Genomic DNA, 25304 nt, shown 5'->3' with positions numbered 1-25304 from the left:
GGCATGGCACCTGCCTGTAGTGCTAGCTATTTTAGAAGCTGAGCTAGGGGGATTGCTTATGGCAAAACTATGGTCCTCAAGAGAGTTCGCTTCTGGCATAAGCATAAACATACACATCAGTGGGATAGGAATGAGAGTCCATAAATAAACTGTGTATGGTCACCTGTTTTTTGACAAGGGTACCAAGCCATTCATTGAGAAAAGAATAGTCTTTTTAGCCCAAGCACAGTGGCTCATACCTATAATTCTAGCACTTTTGGAGACTGAGACAAGAGAATCACTTGAGGTCAGGCGTTTGAGCTGCAGTGAGCTATGATGGTACTCTCATCCTCACGCTGGGGTAACAGAGCAAGACCCTATCTCAAAAGAGAAAATAGCCTTTTCAACAAATTATGCTGTTACAATTGAATAGCCACAAGCAAAAGAATGAGCAAGTTAATTGAAAATGGATCGCCGAACTTAAGGAGCTGAAACTTTAATCCTCTTAGAAGACATAGGAGTAAATCTCAGAAATCTTGTGTTAGTCAAAGCCTCTTAGAATGACACCAAAATCATAAGCAACAAAAGAAAAAAGATAAGTGGGTTGCATCAAGATTAGAAACTTGTACTACAAAGCAAACCATTAAGAAAGTGAAAAGGCAGCCCATAAAATGAAAGAAGATATTTACAAGTCATGTATCTGATAAGGAACTTATAACTAGAATATGTAAAGAACTCTTACAGCTTGGTAATTAAAAAAAAATGGACCAATTAAAAAATAGGCAAGGGATCTGAATAAACATTTCTCTAAATAAGGCAAATGGCCAAAAGCACATGAAAAGATGCTTTACATTATTAGTAGAGTAATGCAAATCAAAATCACAATGAGATACAACTTCATACCCACTAGAATGAAATAAAAAGGAGTGAAATACTGATGATGCTGTGATGTGGATGACTGTGATTACGGAAGGGAAAGGTCACAGAAGACTGCATATTGCATGGTTCTGTTTACGTGAAATATTGAGGTGGTTATCTAGGGCTGGTAAGACTGAGAGAGGAATAGAAAAAAATGTTCTCAAATTGGATAGTGGTAATGATCGTATAACCCTGTGATTATAATACTAAAACCCATCAAATTGTTTACTTTAAATGGGGGAATTGTGTGGCATGTGTGGCATCTTGATAAAGCCATTTAACAAGTGTATACAGTAATAATCATTTCTTGGGTTTCAGTTCAGTATTCTTATGAGACACTTGTAAGGTGTGCCAGGCAAGGGAGGTGAATAACTGCCCCTAAAATCTGAAAATAGGTCAGAAATCTGGTAGACAGTATGATAATTGTAACAATATGTGTTGTAACTGAGATAAAGAAAAGAGTGGGTGTATAAATACAAAGGAGAGAGGTGAGCTAGTTCTGGCTGGGCCTGTGAACAGTGGCAAGGGGAAGTTGGTATTCAGGCTAGCTAGCCCTGTGAAGAAGGGCAGGCTTTTCTGTAGGAGGTGAGCAGCTGTATTGGTCATAGGGTATCATAGGCAGAAGGAACAACAGAAATAGAAGTAAGAAGTAAGGCACTATAAAAAAAAATTAAAAATAAAAATAAATTAAAAAAAAAAAAAGAAGTAAGGCACTACTAAACAAAACATTAAATCTTCGTCTCCGAGGCTGCAGCATTGGGTGATTAATAGGGCCTCACTGACAGGAAGCTGGAGAGGTTGCTGAGAAGCTGATCATGGAGAATCTTATGGAGCTATCTAAAAAGTAGTGAGTTTTGTCGTCACGTGGTCAGCTTATGTGCTGTCGCTGGACGATGAAGCAGAGCGGCCGGTATCCGGGGAGACGCTGTGGGATGCAGCTTTCTTCAGATGTGTGCAGGTTGGACTCTCACCTCTTAGGATTCTTCTGGTGTAGGTCAGTGTACTTTCCACATGGGATTTAACCAGCTCTTTTCCCTAGGATTCTGCAACTAAAAGGCAAGAAAGCCCAAAAGAAATAAAGGTGCTTTTAGGAATCGTCACTCACTGATTTTCTTTTCCTTTTTTTTTTGAAACAGAGTCTTAAGCTGTCGCCCCAGGTAGAGTGCTGTGGTGTCATAGCTCACAACAACCTCCAATTCTTGGGCTCAAGCAATCTTCTTGCCTCAGTTTTTCTATTTTTAGTAGAGATGGGGTCTTGCCTTTGCTCAGGCTGATCTCAAACTCGTGAGCTCAAGTAATCCACTTGCCTTGGCCTCCCAAGAGGAGTGCTAGAATTACAGGCATGAGCCACCACGCCTGGTCCTCTTACTGAATTTCTTGAGAAATTACAGTGAATATTTTTATGTCTCCTCATCTTTTTTCGTTTCGTTTCTTTTCACATCCCTGTTATGGCAGATTGTTTTGGCTTGGGGAGAGACATTTTCAATCAATATGTTTTTTTGTTTGTTTTGCTTTGTTTTTTTTTCTTGCAGTTTTTGGCCAGGACTGGGTTTGAACCCGCCACCTCCGGCATATGGGGCCGGCGCCCTACTCCTTGAGCCACAGGCGCTGCCCTTCAATGAATATTTTTAAGCATATTGTTTTCTGGGAAGAGTGGCTCTTATTTTTGCATGAAAATGTTCGTCCTTAAGAATAAAACAAACAAGGGATGGTCTCTGTATTTCAGGCAAATGGAAATCAGAAAAAAGCAGGTGTTGCAATTTTATTTGCAGATACAATAGGCTTTAAACCAACAAAAGTAAGGAAAGATAAGGATGGTTGGTCACTTCATATTTGTTAAGAGTAACACTTAACATGATGAGATTTCAATTAACATTTATGTACCCAACCAGAATTAGCCTCAATTTATAAGAGAGACTCTAACAGACATGAGCAACTTGATTTTCTCCAGCACCATAATAGTCAGAGATTTTAACACTCCTTTGGCAGTGTTGGATAGATCCTCCAAAAAGAAGCTAAGCAAAGAAATTTTAGACTTAAACTTAACCATTCAACAACTGGATTTAACAGACATCTACAGAACATTTCGTCCTAACAAAACTGAATACACATTCTTCTCATCAGCCCATGGAACATACTCCAGAATTGATCACATCTTAGGTCACAAGTCTAACCTCAGCCAATTTAAAAGAACAAATTATTCCTTGCATCTTCTCGGACCACCATGGAATAAAAGTTGAACTTAGTAACAACAGGAATCTGCATACTCATACAAAAACATGGAAACTAAATAACCTCATGCTGAATAAGAGCTGGGTCATAGACGAGATTAAGAAGGAAATTACCAAATTTTTGGAACAAAACGACAATGAAGACACGAATTATCAGAACCTCTGGGATACTGCAAAGGCAGTCCTAAGAGGGAAGTTTATAGCACTGCAAGCTTTCCTCAAGAGAACAGAAAGAGGAAGTTAACAACTTAATGGGACATCTCAAGCAACTGGAAAAGGAAGAACATTCTAAACCCAAACCCAGCAGAAGAAAAGAAATAACCAAAATTAGAGCAGAATTAAATGAAACTGAAAACAAAAGGATCATATAACGTCAATAAATCAAAAAGTTGGTTTTTTGAAAAGGTCAATACAATAGATAAACCTTTGGCTAACCTAACCAGGAAAAAAAGAGTAAAGTCTCTAATTTCATCAATCAGAAATGGTAAAGATGAAATAACAACAGACTCTTCAGAAATGCAAAAAATCATTAATGAATATTACAAGAAACTCTATTCTCAGAAATACGAAAATCTGAAGGAAATAGACTAATACTTGGAAGCACGCCACCTTCCAAGACTTAGCCAGAATGAAGTGGAAATGTTGAACAGGCCTATATCAAGTTTTGAAATAGCATCAACTATACAAAATCTCCCTAAAAAGAAAAGCCCAGGACCAGATGGCTTCACATCAGAATTCTACCAAACCTTTAAAGAGGAACTAGTACCTTTATTACTCAAAACTTTTTCAAAATATAGGAAAAAAAAAAGGAATATCACCCAACACATTTTGTGAAGCAAACATCACCTTGAACTCCAAACCAGTAAAAGACCCAACAAGAAAAGAAAATTATAGACCGATATCACTAACGAATATTGATGCAAAAATATTCAACAAGATCCTAACAAACAGAATCCAGCAACACATCAAACAAATTATACACCATGACCAAGTGGGTTTTATCCCACTGAAGGCTGGTTCAATATACATAAATCTATAAATATAATTCACATAAACAAATTAAAAAACAAAGACCATATGATTCTCTCAATTGATGCAGAAAAAGCTTTTGATAATATCCAGCATCCTTTCATGATCAGAACACTTAAGAAAATGGGTATAGAAAGGATATTTCTTAAACTGATAGAGGCCATCTACAGCAAACCCACAGCCAATGTTGTCTTGAATGGAGTTACATTGAAATCATTTCCAATTAGATCAGGAACCGGGCAAGGTTGCCCATTGTCTCCACTGATTTTTAACATTGTAATGGAAGTCTTAGCCATCGCAATTAGGCAAGAAAAGGTGATCAAGGGTATCCATATAGGGTCAGAAGAGATCAAACTTTCACTCTTTGCAGATGATAAGATTGTATATCTTGAAAACACCAGGGATTCTACTACAAAACTCTTAGAAGTAATCAAGGAATACAGCAGCATCTCAGGTTACAAAATCAACACTCATAAATCTGTAGCCTTTATATATACCAACAATAGTCAAGCTGAAAAAACAGTCAAGGACTCTATTCCTTTCTCAGTAGTGCCAAAGAAGATGAAACATTTGGGAGTTTACCTAACAAAGGAAGTGAAAGATCTCTATAAAGAGAACTATGAAACTCTAAGAAAAGAAATAGCTGAAGGTGTTAACAAATGGAAAAACATACCGTGCTAATGGCTGGGAAGAATCAACATTGTTAAAATGTCCATATTACTCAAAGCAATATACAATTTTTTTTTTTTTTTTTTTTTTTTTTTTAGTAGAGACAGAGTTTCACTTTATTGCCCTCGGTAGAGTGCCGTGGCATCACACGGCTCACAGCAACCTCCAACTCCTGGGCTTAGGCAATTCTCCTGCCTCAGCCTCCCGAGTAGCTGGGACCACAGGCGCTCGCCACAACGCCCGGCCATTTTTTTGTTGCAGTTTGGCCGGGGCTGGGTTTGAACCCGCCACCCTCAGCATATGGGGCTGGCGCCCTACTCACTGAGCCACAGGCACCACCCTAGCAGTATACAATTTTAATACAATCCCTATTAAAGCTCCACTGTTATACTTTAAAGATCTCGAAAATAATACTTTGTTTTATATGGAATCAGAAAAAACCTCAAATAGGCAATACATTACTCAGAAATAAAAACAAAGCAGGAGGAATCACACTACCAGAGCTCAGACTATACTATTCATTGATAGTGATCAAAACAGCATGGTACTGGCACAAAAACGGAGAGGTAGTTGTATGGAACAGAATAGAGAACCAAGAGATGAACCCAGCTACTTACCGTTATTTGCTCTTTGACAAGCCACTTTAAAACATTCAGTGGGGAAGATTCCCTATTTAACAAATGGTGCTGGGTGAACTAGCTGGTGACCTGTAGAAGACTGAAACTGGACCCACAGCTTTCGCCATTAACTAAGGTAGACTCTCATTGGATAAAAGATGTAAACTTAAGACATGAAATTATAAAAATACTAGAAGAAAGTGCAGGGAAAACTCTTGAAGAAATCGACCTGGGTGAATATTTTATGAGGAGGATCCCCCCCCCCCATTCCCCCGGCAATTGAAGCAGCATCAAAAATACATTACTGGGATCTGATCAATCTAAAAAGCTACTACACAGCCAAGAACACAGTAAGTAAAGCAAGCAGACAGCCCTCAGAATGGGAGAAGATATTTGCAGGTTATGTCTCTGACAAAGGTTTAATAACCAGAATCCACAGAGAACTCAAACGTATTAGCAAGAAAAGAACAAGTGATCCCATCTCAGGGTGTGCAAAGGATTTGAAGAGAAACTTATCTGAAGAAGACAGGTGCATAGCCTACAGACATATGAAAAAATGCTCATCATCCTTAATCATCAGAGAAATGCAAATCAAAACTACTTTGAGATATCATCTAACTCCAGTAAAATTAGCCCACATCACAAAATTCCAAAACCAGAGATGTTGGTGTGGATGTGGAGAAAAGAGAACACTTCTGCACTGCTGGTGGGAATGCACACTAATACATTCCTTTTGGAAAGATGTTTGGAGAACACTTAGGGATCTAAAAATAGACCTGCCATTCAATCCTATAATTCCTCTACTAGGTATATACCCAGAAGACCAAAAATCACATAACAAAGGTATCTGTACCAGAATGTTTATTGCAGCCCAATTCATAATTCTAAGTCATGGAAGAAGCCAAAGTGCCCATTGACCCATGAATGGATTAATAAATTGTGGTATAGGTACACCGTGGAATACTATGCAGCCTTAAAGAAAGATGGAGACTTTACCTCTTTCATGTTTAATGGAAGGAGCTGGAACATATTCTTAGGAAAGTATCTCAAGAATGGAAGAAAATGTATCCAATGTACTCAGCCCTACTATGAAACCAATTTATAGCTTTCATATGAAAGCTATAACCCAGTTATAGCCCAAGAATATGGGGAAAGGGGAGGGGGAGGCCAGTTGGTGGGAGGGCAATTTGTGGGACCACCCTACAGTGCATCTTAGAAGGGTACGTGTGAAATGTACTAAATGTAGAATATGTCTTAACACAATAACTGAGAAATGCCATGAAGGCTATGTTAACCAGTGTGATGAAAATATTTCAAATTGTATATAATACCAGCACATTGTACCCCATGATGACATTAATGTACACAGCTATGATTTAATTTAAAAAAAAGAGTAAAACAGAATCAGACTGTGTCTCTGTTACCTCTTCACTTTGTATGGGCTTATGGCTGTTTCATTCACGTACTCACCAAAATTCACACACACACATCACTCAGAGTTGTTGGCCCTTGGCACAATCAAGGGATTGTTTTCAAAACTCAAGTTAACATACAGAGTTAGAAACAGAACAGGATGTTTTAGATATTTAAAGTAGTACAGTCCACTCACATTTTTAAAATGTACATAAGGAGTGTGTATCATTCACACCGGTATAAATGTGAGGGAAGTGAATCTCATTTCAAAGATGAATACGGTGTGTCACTGCAGTTGCTGATTTGTCACAGTGAACGTGTCCAAGCAGCACAGAGTGCACCAGTGGGGACAAGAGTCTTGTTTGCTGGAGCGTTGGGACACTGCACATAGTTCAGATCCATGGTGCCTTGTGGTAGCTGTGATGCCTGTCCCACACGCCCCATTGCCTAGAGAAGTTGTAAACCACGGCCTGAATGATTTGTTAATTAGATCCTTTTAAATTTCCAACCAGGCAGTCAGTTCTGGCCTTTCTTTTTCCACTGGCTTCTATGTTACTAAAGTGTTGCCTTCTCTTAAATCCTTGTGATGTCAGTTATTCTCAGTGTCTTAGACCTTTAACTTTTGGTTCTGGTACCAATCAAGGCTAATAGCAATAACCTTTCTCTTTAATTTCCAAAAACATGGTTTACACTGATTATCCAAAGCCCTGAGAACCAATAGATGTTGATCTCTCAGGGTCACAGGAACACATCAGGGTTACAGACCCCATTTGGAGGTTCACTAGCGTATTTTTAGTGGAACTACCGGTGGGATGTTGTCTATACCAGTCTATATCCTCCTTCACTGGGCTGACCTCACAGAAATCCCAGGAGGAGTCACAGAATGCTGAGTTCACATGTCTATGAAAGAGGACTCTGAAAGATACAAAATGAAACGTGTCTTTGGGGATTCCTTTGGGGATTTTTTGCTTGTTTGTTTGAGACAGAGTCTCGTTATGTTGCCCCTGGTAGAGTGCTATCGTGTCATAGTTCACAGCAACCTCAAACTCTTGGGCTTAAGCGATTCTCTTGCCTCAGCCTCCTAAGTAGCTGGGACTACAGGCGCCCATCACAATGCCCGGCTATTTTTGTTGTTGTTGTCGTTGTAGTTGTTATTGTTGTTAAGCAGTCCTGGGCCGGGTTCAAACCCACCAGCCCCTGTGTATGTGGCCCCACCCTAACCACTGAACATGGGCGCCGAGTCAGATTCCTTTGTTTAAAAAAAAAAAAATTCAAATTTATACAACAGGTGACAAAGTTGATAGGTCATTTTGTTCTCTTGTGCTGTGTCCTAGTTTGTATGGAATTATACTAAGTGCTGTTGCTTTTCTATCTTGTAGCCTTGGCGTTGTACTGCTTGATGCACAAATATTTGATTAGTCTTTGGTATTGCAGTGTTCAGAGAACCTTCCCAAAAAAATCGCGTGAGCTTTTCACTGATAATCATGAATGGAGTTGTGAAATCTTTTAAAAGTCTGTGGTTCACATCTCCCTGTTTATTTTTTTCATTATAATTAGTACTTTTAGAGAACCTACTAGTCCTGTGCCCTCTACTAGATGTGGGTGACACAAATGATAAAACAAGGTCCCCTTTACCCCGACTGATGATGAAAATTAGTTAAGGGAAACAAACATTTCCCTGCCTTTCCAGATGGCAATCACTACGCTCTGTGCGTCAGGATAGATGGATATCCCAGTTGATGAACCATGGCCCTCTAAGAAGAATGCCAGCTTATACATGGAAAAGGAATCATAGGGAAGTCATGCTGGGGGCAAGGCACAATTGTAAGAGGGACTTTCCCTAATAAATGCAATCAGGGTAACCTGGTTTCTTGTACCCTCAATGAATCCCCAACAATTGAAAAAAAAATGTCTAAAGTTTTTTCCAAGTTGAGGTTTCACAGGACTGTATTTTTAAATAACAGGGCAAAGTCTTTTTGTTTATTAATAGAATTGTGAAATTATGAGATCTCCTGAAGATCCCATCATGAGGAAGGAGGGATGGGTTGAGAGAAAAGTTAAAAAAAAAAAAAAGTCATGCTTTTGCAGCCCCCAATAAAGTTGATTTGTATGGTCATCCTTTTGGGATTCCAGTCCCCTGGATGGGCTGCCACTGCCTCCCCTACATGGGGTCACTCCTCACCTCACACATAGACCACACACACTGTCATTTTTTTAAAGAGGGTTTTGCTTTGTCACTCAGGCTAGATTTCAGGGGCACAGTCATAGCTCACTATAACCTCAAATTCCTGGGTTCAAGACACCCTCTTACCTTGGCTTCCTAAAGCTCTGGAATTATAGGTACCAGCCACCGTGTCCATCCTATGTCCAGATTTTGAGACTCCTCCTAACTCCACTTGGATACTGTGTCCTCTACCAGGCTGCTGTGTCTCTCTCCATCCCCTGGAGATCCTTAATGTTGCATGACCCTGCTTAATATCTTTTGGGCTGGATTTCTTGGAGGAAAGACATAAGTAAGAAGAGCTGCATGTTTGGTTTTAATTTTAAAGGAAGAGGCATTATTCATAGTGATAGGTTAGCTTGTCCTTCCTCATGAAGGAATGCTATTCTGATTTTTCCTCCCTTAATATTTATACTTCAAGGCTCGGTGCCTGTAGCTCAGCATCTAGGGCACTGGCCACATACACCAGGGCTGGCGGGTTCGAACCCAGCCAGGGTCTGCCAAACAACAGTGACAACTACAACCGAAAAATAGCCGGGCGTTGTGGTGGGCACCTGTAGTCCTAGCTACAGGCAAGAGAATCGCTTAAGCCCAGGAGTTGGAGGTTGCTGTGAGCTGTGACACCAAAGCACTCTACTGAGGGTGACATAGATTCTGTCTCAAAAAAAAATTTTTTTTGGTTATACTTTGAAAAGTATAATTTTATTAACATTTTTAATTATTCATGTGAAATATTAATCCTGGTACTCTGTACCCTGATTTTTATTTTTAAAAGATTATCAGTTATTGAGACATTTGAAAAAAATGGTCCTTGGTAGAGTCTCTGCTAATTAATCCACCCCAGTTTGTTTTGTTTCCTACACTTGTAAACATTCAAGGTATTGCATTTATTCTCCACATTTTGAATGTACACTTAGAAATAAAAAGTAAGTCGAGTATTCCCTTTTTCTCAGGACCTACATTCTAGCTGGGAAGACAGGCATTTAACAGTTAATTGTTGTGGATTGTGGTTGGGTGCTTTAATGTAAGTTTAACAGAATAGTGGAGAGAGTTCAGGAAAGTGACAGGTTAATTGTTGGGGGTGGTGTTGATTCCTGGGAAATTTCTCAGAAAAGGAAACTTTCCAGCTGAGTATTTAGGGTACAGTAATGGCATAGATAAAGGCATATAATTGAGGTGGTGTTACACAGTTGAGGATGGGAGGTGTAGGTCTAGAGTAAATAGGGTCAAAGGTGGGGACAGAAGTAATGGAAGATAGTGGCAGTTTGAAAATGGTCTTGGGAGTCATGCTTAAATAATTTGTTCTTCATTCAGTAGGCAGAGAGGATTGGTTAAAAAATTTTGACCCGGAGAGATAACTTAGGTTCTAAAAATAACACTTAGGCAGGAATTCAGAGGATGAATTAGATTGCAGCAGGGAGGAAAGCTTTACCTACATCCAGACAGACGGAGTTTAAACTAAGGCAATGGCATTTGAGATACAGGGAAAGCAGCCAATTCAAGGGTTGTTTTGGGAGGTTCCAGCTAGTGTCCCACTCCCACCCTCAGAGATACTCTGCTGGTCGTTCTCCAGGGCCTTGGTCTTGTCTACCCAGGTCTTTCTGTGGCTGATATCTCTTCAGTATTTCAGCATCAGGCTGGGTGTGGTGGCTGACACCTGTAGTACTAGTTCTCTGGGAGACAAGGCAGGTGGGTTGTTTGAGGTTAGGAGTTTAAGACCAGCCTGACCAGAAACAAGACCTTGTCTTTACTAAAAATAGAAAAACTAACCAGGTGTTGTGATAGGCACCATAGTCCCAGCTACTCAGGAGGCGGAGGCAAGAGGATCACTTGAGCCCAAGAGTTTCAGGTTGCTGTGAGCTGTGACACTATGACACTCTACCAAGGGTGACAGTGTAAGATTCAGTCTTAAAGAAAAAAGAAAGAAAGAAAATTTTTTTCAGCATCAATTCACATGGGTCCATTTCACTCTACCTAATATTCACTGTATTAGTTTTGTCTTGCTGTATGAAAAATTGCCTGAAAATACAGTGACCTAAAATAGTTTCTGTGGGTCAGGAATTCAGTGAAGGTGCAGCAGGGACAGCTGGTTTCTTTCCAGTGCCTCAGCTGGAAGATGCAAATAGAGGGGCTGGAGTTACCACTCATGTGCTTGGCAGCTGGTGCTGGCAACTATGCCTGTATGTGACCCATGTGGCCTGGGCTTCCTCACAACATGGGCAGAGGGTTCTGAGTACCCTAGAAGTAAGCCAGATAGAAGCCATGAAGTTGCTTATGAATCTCCTGGGAATGAGTACTGGGAACTCTTCCTGCAGTTCTACTTCACAAGAATTGGTAGAAAAGTCTCTGAAGAAACAAATTAGATGCACGAACATTGAAAAGTCTCAAAATTCAATCAGAAGTTAGAAATTAACTATGATCCCCCTCAAAAGCTTAGAGCCATGCCTCAAACTAGCTCCTCTGAGAGGCCGGTGACTACCGTGGGGTGTAATGGCAAGCCAATCCAGCTTTGCAAGGAAAGGCCTGGGGCGGGGAGGGGAGGTGATGTCAGTTGAGGGAGTGCAGTGGCTGGCATCTGGAGCTGTAGCCAGGGAAGACAGGATTTCCTCACTGCACCACCCTGTGAGCATGGAAAGTGGTCTGCGGAGGAGTCCCTGGAGAAGCAGATCACTCTTGGCTCCCCTTGATGATGCACTGAGGGTATCTCAGGAGACTGGGGAATTCTGTACCACAGCTGTGCCGCTTGTCTCAGCTGCTGCAGCAGGGGCAAATGGGCAGATGTGACTACTTGGAAGGAAAGGGAAGTGGGAAGAATCTTTGGAAATGCTTATATTCGTGGACTGAGTAGAAGACTGGAAGGAAGCAGACAGAGTCTGAAGAGTAAAGGGTCAGCTCAGATCCTCCCAGCAATCCAGAGCTCCAGCAGGAAGGGCCCAGAGAAGGGCCCAGTAATTGACTTTACCCAGAACACTCTTTGTCAAACACCAAAGTGAGATTGCTTTGTGCTAAGCAGGTAATAAATTGTGTCCTGTTAAAGACCCCTTTAGTCTGTGTCCTAGACTCTGATATGTGGATTGTCTCTGCAGCCTTTCAGATTGTCGGGAAGACGGACAAATAGGTTTGTAGAATTCCTGGAAAAGTAATCTGCCATGTAGTAATGGTACAAACTACTTACTATCATTATTATTACCGGTTTCTTAATTTTTGTGATGTTTTGATAAGAAGCTGGTTAAAATTTCTAAGAAGATATCTTGGTTTTTGTTTTTTGTTTTGTTTTGTTTTCTTCTCTTAGATCTGTGACTTTGGCTTGGCTCGTGTTGCAGATCCAGACCATGATCACACAGGGTTCCTGACAGAGTATGTAGCCACACGTTGGTACAGGGCTCCGGAAATTATGTTGAATTCCAAGGTAAGGACCAAGTTTGCATAAAAACCCAGGAAGTAGGGACGGCGCCTGTGGCTCAAGGAGTAGGGCACCGGCCCCATATGCCGGAGGTGGCCGGTTCAAACCCAACCCTGGCCAAAAACTGCAACAACAACAACAACAAAATAGCTGGGTGTGGGCGGTGCCTGTGGGTCAACAGAGTAGGGCGCCAGCCCCATATGCCAGAGGTGGTGGGTTCAAACCCAGCCCCGGCCAAAAAACTGTAAAAAAAAAAAAAAAACCCAGGAAGTAAGGGAACTTTCTAAACATGTTCCAGTAAGCCTCCCTCTCCAGCCTCTGTTTGCACTTGGGCTGAGGCTTGGCCTGCCTGCCAGAGTCAAGGTGTTGTCTTAATCTCTGGGTAATCTCCTTGTTCAGCAATAAACTTCTAGGCCTTGGGATTCAGCTGCCACCTCAGCTTGGGAGGGTGTACCTCTCCATTCACCCTTACCCACTCCTCAGTCAGCTCTCCTGAATTGCTGCCCATGGCTGCCACTTCCATGGGCAGGCCGCATTTGTGTTAGAGGTTATCCAACAATGTCTATTACTATGAACAGCACCAGAGCAACACTCTTATTATTGTCAGACTTATCTGATAATGAAAAAGGTCTGTTAGGCAGAATTATAATTTGTTGTACTGGAAGAAAACATAAGTGTGGAAGGAATAGGAACTGCTTTGGATTCTTTTGAAATTATATGGCATCCCCACCTCTGAGTGAAATGCCTTCCTCTTGGTCTCCGGGTGACTGTGGAGAGTATGTCCAGGTTGCAGTCACACTCTGCTAACATGGTCTGTGTCTTGGTTGTAAGAATTGATTGAATACATTTATGAAAGCAAAAAAAGAAAGAAAGAAAAGAAAAGCATGACAACCTTATTAGGTTTATGAGCCAGGAGGCAAAAACGGAGAGCTGTTATGGAGATTGAGATTCAGTATTTTTGCGATGGCATTTCAAGTAGTATATGAATAAAGTATGAAAATCAGGTAGCTAAATGGGTCTGACATACTACCTATATCTGGAATCTCAAGATTATGCAATTCTTAAACACAGGTCCATCTGCTGTAATGTAAAGATACATGAAGGAAAGCAATAAAAATAGACACTGGCTCTTGTGCAGGATTCAGAATAGTCCTGAGAGGCTCACTGGGAAAGAAAGGAAGGGTCTGACGAGCACATAGGCTTCATCCCCTTCCTCCTGCATGAACACAGATCAGGTATTAGATCGCTTTTGTAAATAAATGGAATTTATTTAAAGTGTTTAGTTAGTTATTTTTGATATATCCTAAATCTGTTCCATTGAGTTATAAAAGTAAAATCTCATTAAAATATTCCATTACAAAGAAAGAGTAGGTGGGTGGCACCTGTGGCTCAAAGGGGTAGGACACTGGCCCCATATATCGGAGGTGGCGGGTTCAAACCCGGCCCTGGCCAAAAACTGCAAAAAAGAAAGAAAGAAAGAGTAGGTGTAAGTGACGTTTCAAAGAAAAAAAATGCTGTGTTGATTCTCTTCTAATTCTGTATTACAAATAACCCCACACAACAGGTTCTTTGAGCAGCCATGTGACAGCCATTCCAAACAGGGAGCATTGGCCTGGGAGTGTGCAGTGCCAGCTGGAAGGGAGCTGTCAGTGTGTCTTCTGTCCTGGTGTGCCTCTTGGTCTAGCCATCTCTTTTCAGACCTGAGCTGACCCACCCTTCACTGCTTCCTGGGGAAATAGCCAGAGAGGGCATGCAAGATGCCCAGCATATTCTCTTCTACTCTCCAGAGTTACTGGAAACTGAGGATAAATGTCTTCTTTGCAACACCTCTAGCTTGAGAATGTTACTTATAGGATTGTATCCTTTTTTCTTTTTCTTGATTTAGAAGATGTCCAAACCCATAGGAAAATTGAGAGTACCGTGAATATCCCTAAACTTGGTTCATCAGCCATTAACACCTTGCCATATTCTTTATCCCTCTCGCGCGCCCTCTCCCTCCTCTCTCCTTTCTTCACCTGCCTCTTCCCTTTTGCCAAACCATCAGACGCTTTACCACTTTCCAGGTAGGCCCTTTAGGGCACAGTAATGCTCCTTAAAAGAGAGGTGGTCTTCCCACAGCCCACAGTATCCTTAGCATACCTAAGATGATCATCATTGATTCAGTGACCTCCCAGTTGTCCCTTCCCCAAAACCTTTTTTTTTCTTTTTTGAAACAGAGTCTCACTCTGTCACCCTGGGTTGAGTGCCGTGGTGTCATCATACCTTAAACTCTTGGGCTCAAGTGATCTTCTTGTCTGGCCTCCTGAGTAGCTGAGACTATAGGCACCTGCCACAACACCCGGCTAGTTTTTTTGTTTTTAGTAGAGAATAAGTCTTGCTCTTACTCGGGCTGTTTTTTTTTTGTTTTTTTTGCAGTTTTTGGCAGGGGCTGGGTTTGAACCCGCCACCTTCGGCATATGGGGCCAGCATCCTACTCCTTTGAGCCACAGGCACCACCCTCAGGCTGCTCAAGCAATTCACCCATCTCAGCCTCTCAGAGTTCTGGGATTATAGATGTGACCCACCATGCCTGGCTCCAAAGAAGTCTTTGTAGCTCTTTGTTTTGTTTCCAGTGCATGATCTAATGAAGTTTCATGCATTATTTTTGGTCTAAAGCAGTCTCCCACCCTTCCTCACTTCTTCAAGATGTACTTTGCAGAGTATAGGTCAGTTGTTGCATAGAGTGGTTCACGTTCTGATTCTTCCTCATCAGACATGGGTCGCACATTTCCAGCACGAGAGCTGCGTGTGCCTGGAGGCGGCACATGTGAGACTCCTGTGTCCCCACAGCCTCCTCCCAGTGGGCCAGCACCTTTTGATGCCCTTTCTTCTCCCAGTTATCATATTGGTGTTATAAAATGGTAATTTTCTAAATTTATTTATCCTTTCACATTTTTTAGCTGACATTCCTTTGTGAAGAATTTTCCTGTCTCTCATCCTTCTATTTTATTTATTTATTTTTTTTAGAGTCTCACTGTGTCGCCCTTGGTAGAGTGCTGTGGTGTCACAGCTCACAGCAACCTCAAACTCTATTGGGCTTAAGTGATTCTCTTGCCTTAGCCTCCCAAGCAGCCGGGACTACAGGTGCCCACTACAACGCCCGGCTATTTTTTTGTTGCGGTTGTCATTGTTGTTTAGCAGGCCTGGGCCAGATTCGAACCGACCAGCCCCAGTGTATGTGGCCGGTGCCCTAACTACTGAGCTACAGCACCAAGCCTCACCTTTGTTTTTAAAACACTATTATGAACTCAGGTTTTTGTTTTTTTTTAAACGTGTAGTTTCATTATCTTCTTTTTCTATTTGTTTTTTTGAGACATAGTCTTATTATGTAGCCCTTGGTAAAGTGCCATGGTGTCATCTCACAACAATCTCACACTCCTGGGCTTAAGTGATTCTCCTGCCTCAGCCTCCCAAGTAGCTGGGACTACAGGCGCCTGCCACAAATCCCAGCTTTTTTTTTTTGCTATTGTTGTCATTGTTGTTTGGCAGGCCTGGGCCGGGTTTGAACCCATCAGCTTCAGTGCATATGGCCAAGGCCCTAACCACTGAGCTATGGGTGCCAGGCCCATTATCTTTTTACTTTCTTTTTTTTTTTTTTTAACTCCACCCAGTTTTGGCAAGCACCTAGTGCTTGCCAAACATATACACTGGGCATATATGTTTGTAACATTATTTTGATAGAATTTAATTTTCAGAAAAGCATAACAAGGCCAGAGACAGTGGTTCATGCCTGTAATCCTAGCACTCTGGGGGGCCAAGGTGGAAGGATTGCTTGAACTCAGGAGATTGAGACCAGCGTGAACAAAGAGTGAGACCCCATCTCTACTAAAAATAGAAAAGTTAGCTGATTGTTGTGGCAAGTGCCTATAGTTCCAGGTACTAGGGAGGCTGAGACAGGAGGATCACTTGAGTGCAGAAGTTTGAGGTTGCTGTGAGCTAAGCTGACACCATAGCACTCTAGCCTGGGCAACAGAGTGTCTGAAAAAGAAAGAAAAGTATAACGTAGCCAATCTGAAACCTTCTGGTCCCAAGATGCCTTGTAAATCTCTTAAAAATTATCAAGGACCCACACACACATTTTATTTATGTAGGTTATATTCATTGTTATTTACAATGTGGAAATTAAAACTGAACCTTTAAAAATGGGTTGATTCATTTTGAAATAATAAACCCATTATATGTTAACATAAATTCAATATTTTTATAAGAATCATGACAGTAGCATTATTTCGTTTTTACAAATCTTGTAAAATGTCTGGCTTTGACAGGACAACTGAATTCTCATTTGATTCTGCATTCAGTCTGTCTGTCAAATATGGTGTTCTGGTTTAAGTAAATGAAGTAGTAGTCTTTCAGCTACTCATGGCTATTCTTTGATACCATACCAAAATTCAACAAGTAGTAGTTTTTTAAAGGTTACTTGTAATGTAGAATCTGAAACCGTATCAGTGAACTTGTTGTACTGTTCACTTGGCTCAGTGGCTAGGGCGCCAGCCACATGCACTGGAGCTGGCGGGTTTGAATCTGGTCCAGGACTGCTGAACAACAAGACCCAGTCTTTACAAAAAAAAAATTTTTTTTTAATTAGCCGGGCATGGTGGCACATGCCTAATAGTTCCAGCTACTTAGGAGGCTAAGGCAGGAAGATTGGTTGAGCTCAGGAGTTTCAGGTTGCAGTGAGTTAAGATGATGCCACTGTACTCTTGCCTAGATATCAACAAGACCCTATCTCCCCAAAAAGGAAAATGACTTTCTGGAAGCATAGCAGTACTCCTTCTTTTGAGTTGATTTCTATATTTTCAATAATGAGCAAATGGGCCATATATGTATAGCAAATGGGCCACAAATTAGTGTTACTACTTTTTCCTTTTCATAGCTCCACTTATAAGAATTCTTAATCTTTCTCTTAAATCCCTTTAACAAAAGACTGACGTATATACTTCATAATTCTAATTTAGTAAGTTAATCAATTTAGGAAATCAAGTAATCTTGGTTGTTCCGCCTCTCATAAGAAAGGCAAATCGGGTGGCGCCTGTGGCTCAGTGGGTAGGGCGCTGGCCCCATATACTGAGGGTGGTGGGTTCAAGCCCAGCCCTGGCCAAACTGCAACAAAAAAATAGCCAGGTGTTGTGGCAGACACCTGTAGTCCCAGCTACTCGGGAGGCTGAGGCAAGAGAATCACCTAAGCCCAGGAGTTGGAGATTGCTGTGAGCTGTGTGACGCCACGGCACTCTACCGAGGGCGATAAAGTAAGACTCTGCCTCTACAAAAAAAAAAAAAAAGAAAGAAAGAAAGGCAAGTCATCTTTTCTTTTTTGCATTGTCTACTTGTATTTCTGAATTATGAACTCAAAGGAGAAGCTGGAACTCCGGTCAGCCGTGTGCCTCTTGTATAGGAAGAGCTCCTCCCGTTCTGGAACACCAGATCCCATTCTTGGCCTTTTTCCCTTTCTCTTGCAGGGCTATACCAAGTCCATCGATATTTGGTCTGTAGGCTGCATTCTGGCAGAAATGCTCTCCAACAGGCCCATCTTTCCAGGGAAGCATTATCTCGACCAGCTGAACCACATCCTGGGTAAGGTTCCCAAGCACCGCAGGCACGAGGTTTGCTTGGTTTACCTGCAGAGTCACTTCATTAAATTCAGAAGAATTCTAATAACTTTTTTAACCTATCTGTGATAGGCATACGTTTTAACCGTCCCTGATTTAAAATGTTAATGATCTTTTTGCAAAAATTTATAAAGAAAGATACTACATAAGCATTGGGAGGTGGTCAGAAGATGTTAATTACCAGGGTTCATTTTGTCCTACTGCTGATCTTTGCCTTGGTCTTAAAATTAACAGCTAATTACTTTATCTGATAGGTATTCTTGGATCCCCATCACAGGAAGACCTGAATTGTATAATAAATTTAAAAGCTAGAAACTATTTGCTTTCTCTTCCACACAAAAATAAGGTGCCATGGAACAGGCTGTTCCCAAATGCTGACTCCAAAGGTAAATATCTCACTGATTAGTTCTTTTAGGCTTAGCTTTGTATTTGTTTCATTTGTTGTTAGATCACTTGCCTGGAAACTCAGCCTATGGCCGTGCATAAGGCCTTCTTGGTGCTTCTTTACTGCTCTCTTCCCTTTTTATTTGGGAGCAGTGGCAGGAGAGCAAGAGAGTCTAGTGATGACTGTCTAGTTTTCCATCTTTTGGGTTCTTTGCTGCTTTTTAACTTGAATTACATTCATATTTCTAGGGTTCAGAAAGTCTAGGAGCCTGCAGAAGTAATTGTCCCTTTTTATCTTGTTATTTGGTAATTTTTAAAGTTAGATTCATTGAAGAATAATTTACATAAGAGGGAAATGTGCCCGTTTTAGTTGTGCAGGTCTTTGAATTTTAACATATGTATATGTTGTCATGTAACCATCACTGTAGTTGAGGCATAGAATATTTTCATTGTCCTCAAAAGCCCATCTGGAAGGTAGTTCCTGCCCCAGGTCTCTGCTACACACCGATCTGCTTTCTATCCCTGCAGTTCTGCCTTTTCCGGAGTGTCATTTAATGGGATCATGGGCTATGTAGCAACTCCATGTCTGGATTCTTGCAGTCGGTATAATGCATTTGAGATTTATAAAAACCCATATTGCAGCTTTTACCAATCTCTTCAACAAATGGTGCCGGAATAATCAAGACACCAATATGAAAAAAAAACCTAAAAATGGAACATAGCCCTGAATAAAAGTCCTAAAATTATTAAACTTCAAGAAGAAAGCATAGGACAGAATCTTCATAATCTTGGTTAGGTCAGGCAAAGATTTCTTAGATACAACACCGGTAAAAGGAAAAAAGTGACAGGTTAGATTTTTATCCTGTGATAGGTTTTTTACTTTAACATGATTTAATTAGTTGTATTATCATTTACTCCCATTTAACACCTAACTTCTGAAATATATCAGGCAGCTATATTTTTTAAAATTTTATGTACATACACTTTTGTGAAACCCTAGTAGGCAGAATAATGACTCTACCCATTCCTCACTCCAAGGTGGCCACACCCTAATCTGTAGAATTTGTGAATAGTTTAGGTTTGGTAAGGAGCAATTACAGTTGCAGATGCAATTAAGGTTGGTTGTTCATCAGATGACTTTTAAGGTAGGAATATTATCCTGGATTTTCTAGGTGGGCCGATTACAAACACAGGGTTCCTTAAAAGTTAAAAAAGGGGGTGGCGCCTGTGGCTTAAAGGAGTAGGGCGCCAGCCCCAAATGCCAGAGGTGGAGGGTTCAAACCCAGCCCCAGCCAAAACTGCAAAAAAAAAAAAAGTTAAAAAAGGAATCTGAATGGGGCACTGGCTTTATTATCTCTCTCCCGTATGCATACATTATACATGCTTTCCCCAAATCAACTTTTAAAAATAATCATTATAAATGCTAACATTTTGTGGTAAAAATTCAAAAATCATAAAAATAATTAAGAAAGTAGAATTCTTTATAAATATTCTCTAAATGTCACTATTAATAGAGTTGTGTTTTAATGTTTTTCCATGTTATTGTATAGATATAGTTTATTTTTAATGATTTTATAGTATTTTTATCGAGTGTTCTGTTGGAATTTAGCTTATTCTAACTATGGGTATATTTTCTCTATATAGAGTGTGTGTATACATATATTTAACTGTCTACTTAGATGTTTATTGTTTAATGTATTGACCTGATCCAGGGTTCAGAAACACTTGATTATGTAGAATTGAGGACTTTTGGATATGGGAAAAACTTTCTTTTTGACCTTTGCTATAAAGCTGGTATATCATCCTTGTGGACAGTTGAGAAGTATAGAGAGAATAGCTAAGAGGGCAGGAAGTACCCCTGACTGTCAGAATCCCCAATTAACCTTTACCTTTGTTTATACCAATGTACACAGGCTCGGTGTACCTATGTGGTCGTAATTACGTAATTATATAATTTATTGGTTGTAAGATTTCTTAGTTAGAATTTGACCTCAGTGGCACATATTAGTGATAAATTGGCTTGGTTAATGTATCTCCCAAAGCGTGCGACCTGAATGTTACTCCTGGAGTTGCCTTTATAAAGAGATCCATATATAACAAAAGTGCCTGTTTAAGATATTATGATGAGTAGGCCTTCTCTGAGACTTTTCTCCTCTGTTTGTTTTCTTACTCTTTTCTGTAGGTAGGCATGATTTGTACTAAATTACTTCTCAGCCTTTTTTTTAAAGCTTATTTTCTTTAGGTGAAGGTCATGAACTTTGAAGTTGGTTCATTCACATGGTAACATTACCAAAATCCAGGAAATTAATTTGGAGATAGAGGTAGTGAGTGATATAATAAAAAATTGTGGAAAGGCTATAAATACAATAAAGAAAACAGAGAAATTAGAGTTGGTGGTGCTGGAGTGAGCAGAAGAATGTCATGTGTTAGTAGCACGGGCTTTGCAGCCAGATCTCCTGGCTTCAGTCCAGAGCCCAGCCACTTGCCTTATTTTGCCATGTATAATGCATAGTTTTTGCCCAAATTTTTGAGGGAGAAATAAGGATGCATATTATACATGAGTAGTAATAATTCAGTATCTATATAAATGTTTTCTATTATTTTATTTATGCTTTTGCATTAAAAGTGTAACTCTAGAAAGCAATAATGATACCTATATGCAAAATGATGCCCTGGAATATGGTAATTAGTGTTAAACTTATGATGAACTTGCAACAAAAGCATAGAGTTATGTATTTCTCTTTGTACACTTTAGGTGGGAGCTAGCAATCTAGCTGATACTTTGACAAAAATTATTGGAAAAATCCATTGAAAAATATCAAAATGGTTTTCGTGTACTACAAATTTTAAGCTAACAGTTATTAAATATGCTAAAGAGCATGGCAGCAGAGCTGCCAAGAGACACTTGGGACCTTCTCCCACAGGCAGTGTCTTCAGATTGTGGAGGCAGCAGAAAGAAAAGCTTCTTCAGGGGCAGTGTCTGTGGCTCAAAGAAGTAGGGCACCGGCCCCATATGCCCGAGCTGGTGGGTTCAAACCCAGCCCCAGCCAAAAACTGCAAAAAAAAGAAGAGCTTCTTCAGATGCCATACAAAAGAAGGCAATGCAAAGGAAACCTCCAAAGTGGTGGTCGTGCAGCAGGTGAAGACCAGGGTCGGGAACAGCATCAAACTCTGGGGTCTCTGTTTCAAACAAGATAATACAAGAAGAGGGTAAAAGGATGGCACAAGAAAAAAACGTTGATGATTTCTCATCATGAGAAACTTTGTGAAGGGAGAAGGTTTGAGCACAAGGACAGGAACATAACTTGCCCCCAAATTTCCACCAGGCTACGCGAGTCAAGCTTTGGAACTTCATTCTTGTATTATCAGTCTTCGAAAGGCTTTCAGCTTTGAGCTGTCCCAGATTGCCAGTGTGGATGAGGTCCCACTCACATCTGATATGCCATCCAGCAGAACTGTCAAAGGAGCAAAGACCGTGGCTGTTAAATTAAAACTAGTGGACATGTTGGCTTGACGCCTGTGGCTCAAGCAGCTAAGGCACCAGCCACATACACCAGAGCTGGTGGGTTCGAATCCAGCCCAGGCCCACCAAACAACAATGACAGCTGCAACCAAAATATATCCGGGGCGGGTGCCTATAGTCCCAGTTCCTTGGGAGGCTGAGGCAGGAGAATCACCTGAGCCCAGGAGTTGGAGGTTGCTATGAGCAGTAATGTCACGGCACTCTACCCAGGGCGACAGCTTGAGTCTCTGTCTGAACAAAACAAAACTAGTGGACATGAGAAAGTGCATTTCACTATTGTTCTAGCCTGTCGTGCAGATGGGACAAAGCTGCCATCTGTGATCATCTATAAAGGAAAAATGTTTCCAGAAGAAAAGATTCCAAGTGGAGTTACTGTTCGCGTGCATGAAAAAGGAAAAGGAAGGATGGATGAAGAAGGCATGGAGATGTGGTTTGGCCGCGTTGGTCGTGAAGGCCTGGAGGGTCACTTATGAAACAAACAGCTCTGCTTGTTCTTGATCTTGTCAAAGCCCATGTTACATAAAGTGCAAAATCAATTGCAGAGGACTTGAAAGCTCAACTTGCTGTAATACCTGGTGGGGCTAACCAGCCACCTGCAACTTCTAGATGTGTCAGTAAACAAGCCCTTAGGCCCCAACGAAGAAAGTGGACGTCACGGATCTAGTCAGCTGGCAGTGATTTAACACAGACGGGCAAAATCAGGAAAGCATCCATTGCCTAAGTTTGTGATTGGATCCTAAGATTGTGGAATGGTGTCAAGAGGAAGTGGTTATGAAATCACTTTAAAAAGGTGACGTCAACAATGCTATGGGTAGAACTGAGGATGGTGAACTTCACTGGGATGAGAAGAGTGACTCTTCAGAAGATGCCAATAATGGAGAAATTGAAGAAGACGATATTTGTGATACTGACAGTGATGAAGAGCTCTTAACCTTCTATGATGCATAAATACTGTAAATTGTTACTGCTACATAAAGTTTCTTATACCTTATATCTATCCTTATGTTTTGTAATTACTTGTTACATAAAATTTCTTTTATCATAATGTTAAAAAATAAATGCTACAATTATTACACAAAACAAGTACTTAAATATAAAAAAATAAAAATTTGAATTAAAAAATTAAAATGAAAGTTTGGCCCCAAAACATGGGTGTGCATTATACACAGCAAAATATGGTACTAGCTGTGTGACCTTTAGACAAATTACTTAACCTCTCTGGTCCTCACTTAACTTTAAAGTAAGATTAGTAGTACCTGCATCACGGGATGTGATTCTCCATACTATTGGCATTTGTAGGTCTAGAATCTGAGCTCTCAAGACTGTAGCTTTTTCTTGCAGAGATGGTCTGTAAGCATTTTTAACTAGTCTCATGTTGGACCTTGAAGGTCACATCAGTTATCTATTGCTGTGTAACAAACATCCCAAAACTCAGGGGCTTGAAATAACAACCATGTGGTGTTGTTATTTCAAGCCCCTGAGTTTTGGGATGTTTGTTGTTATTTTGACCTTCAGCAATAGATAACTTGAAGGTCACATCAGTTATCTATTGCTGTGTGTGTTCATGAGTCTGTCAGGCTGACGCAGCTGGGTGGGATCGGCTGTGCACTGGCTCGTCCCAAGCAGGACTGTTGAAGGTGGCCTCGCCACACCTTGCAGCTGGCTTTCCCCTCACAGTGGTCTCATCTTACAGTAGACTAGCATGGGCTTCTTCTCACGATAGTAGGATGATTCCAGAAGAGCCAGAGCAGGAACTGCAAGGCACTCACGAGACCAGGTCTCAGAAGAACACTGCTGCCACGTTCTGTAAGTCAAAGCAGGTCACTCGGTCAGCCCAGATTCGAGTGATGGTAACATACTCCCATTGATGGGAGGAGCTGCAAAGACTTTGTGCCATGTTTAACCTATCACTAAGTTTTTTTTAGTTTTTTAATATACATAAATTCATTCATTTAGTATATATGTTTGGGTGTTCTCTGCCATCAAAGCTTCTAAAGCCCTGGACTTAGAGCCAGTAATAAGAGAAATTAAGAATCTGCCTGTAGTGAACTGATAGTCTGTATCTGTCTAAATATGACCTCAAGAAAAGAAGGGGAGACCTCAAAGAACTCAAGAGATTAAAACCTTCTGACCAAAAACATTGGAACTTCTAAGTCTAGTTAATGAGAGTTCACAGAAAAGGAAATGGAAGTGTCTTTTGAATATGGGAAGAGGTGCTCGCTTATTTTACTCATACAATAGATGAACATTGAAAAGTCAGTAATTGCTTTTTGGTTTTTTCATCCCCAATCATCATAGTAACAGACATCAAAAAGTTTGATAACCCCCTGTGTGGTAAGGCTTCAGTGAAACCTTTGTTGTCAGAGACAGCTAGTGGAGTGTAAACTGGCTGAATGAGGGCAGTTTGGCAATTCTATCTCGTGTCTTTCCTTCCAGAAATTCTCCATATTGAACTTTAAGGTCTGCCAATGAAATGGAAGGGAGTAGCATTTAATTTGTTTTTCTTTAATTAATATTTTTTCACATTTGTTGGAAATTTTTGATTGCTGAGTCCCGTGAACCAGTAGATTTTTCTTTAAAGGAGTCTGAGCTTAGGAGTCTCTCAAATGAAGGGGAAGAAATTATTATTTAGCAGATGGCCCTTGGGTAGTTGAATTGCTATTTTGAAAAAAATCACTTTAACTCATTACTCACACATCAAAATAAATTCCTAAAGAATTGGCGATTAAATACTTTAAGAATAATACAATTAAAAACAATATTTAGAGTAGTCAGTATTTTTCTGATCTCTTCATGGAGAATATTTATCTTCCTAAGCTTTAAAAACAAATGCAGAAAACAAACATTAAGGAAGTAGAGTAGATCACATAAAAGTTTAAAACTTCAGGTGGTGCCTGTGGCTCAAAGGAGTAGGGCGCCGGCCCCATATGCTGCAGGTAGCGGGTTCAAACCCAGCCCCAGCCAGAAACTGCAAAAAAAAAAAAACTTCAAAAAGAAGGTGGGGCACAGTGGCTCATGCCTGCTGTCTCAGCACTCATGATTGCCTGAGCTGAGAAATTCAAGACCAGCCTGAGCAAGAGTGAAACCAAAAATAAAAAAGCTAGCCATGTGGTAGCAGGCAGCCTGTAGTCGCAGCTACTCCGGAGGCTGAGGCAAGAGGATTGCTTGAGTCCAAGATTTTGAGTTTTTTTTTTTTTTTTTTTATTAAATCATAGCTGTGTACATTAATGTGATCATGGGGCACAATACACTGGTTTTATACACCGTTT

General features: G+C 40.6%; 1 protein-coding gene across 1 annotated transcript in view; it reads left to right on the top strand.

The window, feature by feature from the left end:
* The window catches only part of MAPK1 (mitogen-activated protein kinase 1), a 99536-nt gene that overhangs the window by 58320 nt on the left and 15912 nt on the right, over positions 1–25304 (top strand). The window contains exons 4-6 of the mRNA XM_053590101.1: positions 12370–12486; positions 17979–18093; positions 18383–18514. Coding sequence (XP_053446076.1) covers positions 12370–12486; positions 17979–18093; positions 18383–18514 — 364 coding nt within the window. The remainder of the gene's footprint in view (positions 1–12369; positions 12487–17978; positions 18094–18382; positions 18515–25304) is intronic.

Source organism: Nycticebus coucang, chromosome 4, assembly GCF_027406575.1.
Source record: "Nycticebus coucang isolate mNycCou1 chromosome 4, mNycCou1.pri, whole genome shotgun sequence".
NCBI lineage: Eukaryota > Metazoa > Chordata > Mammalia > Primates > Lorisidae > Nycticebus > Nycticebus coucang.
The sequence above is the reverse complement of the archived record's forward strand: the minus strand, read 5'-3'. Positions and strand labels throughout refer to the sequence as shown.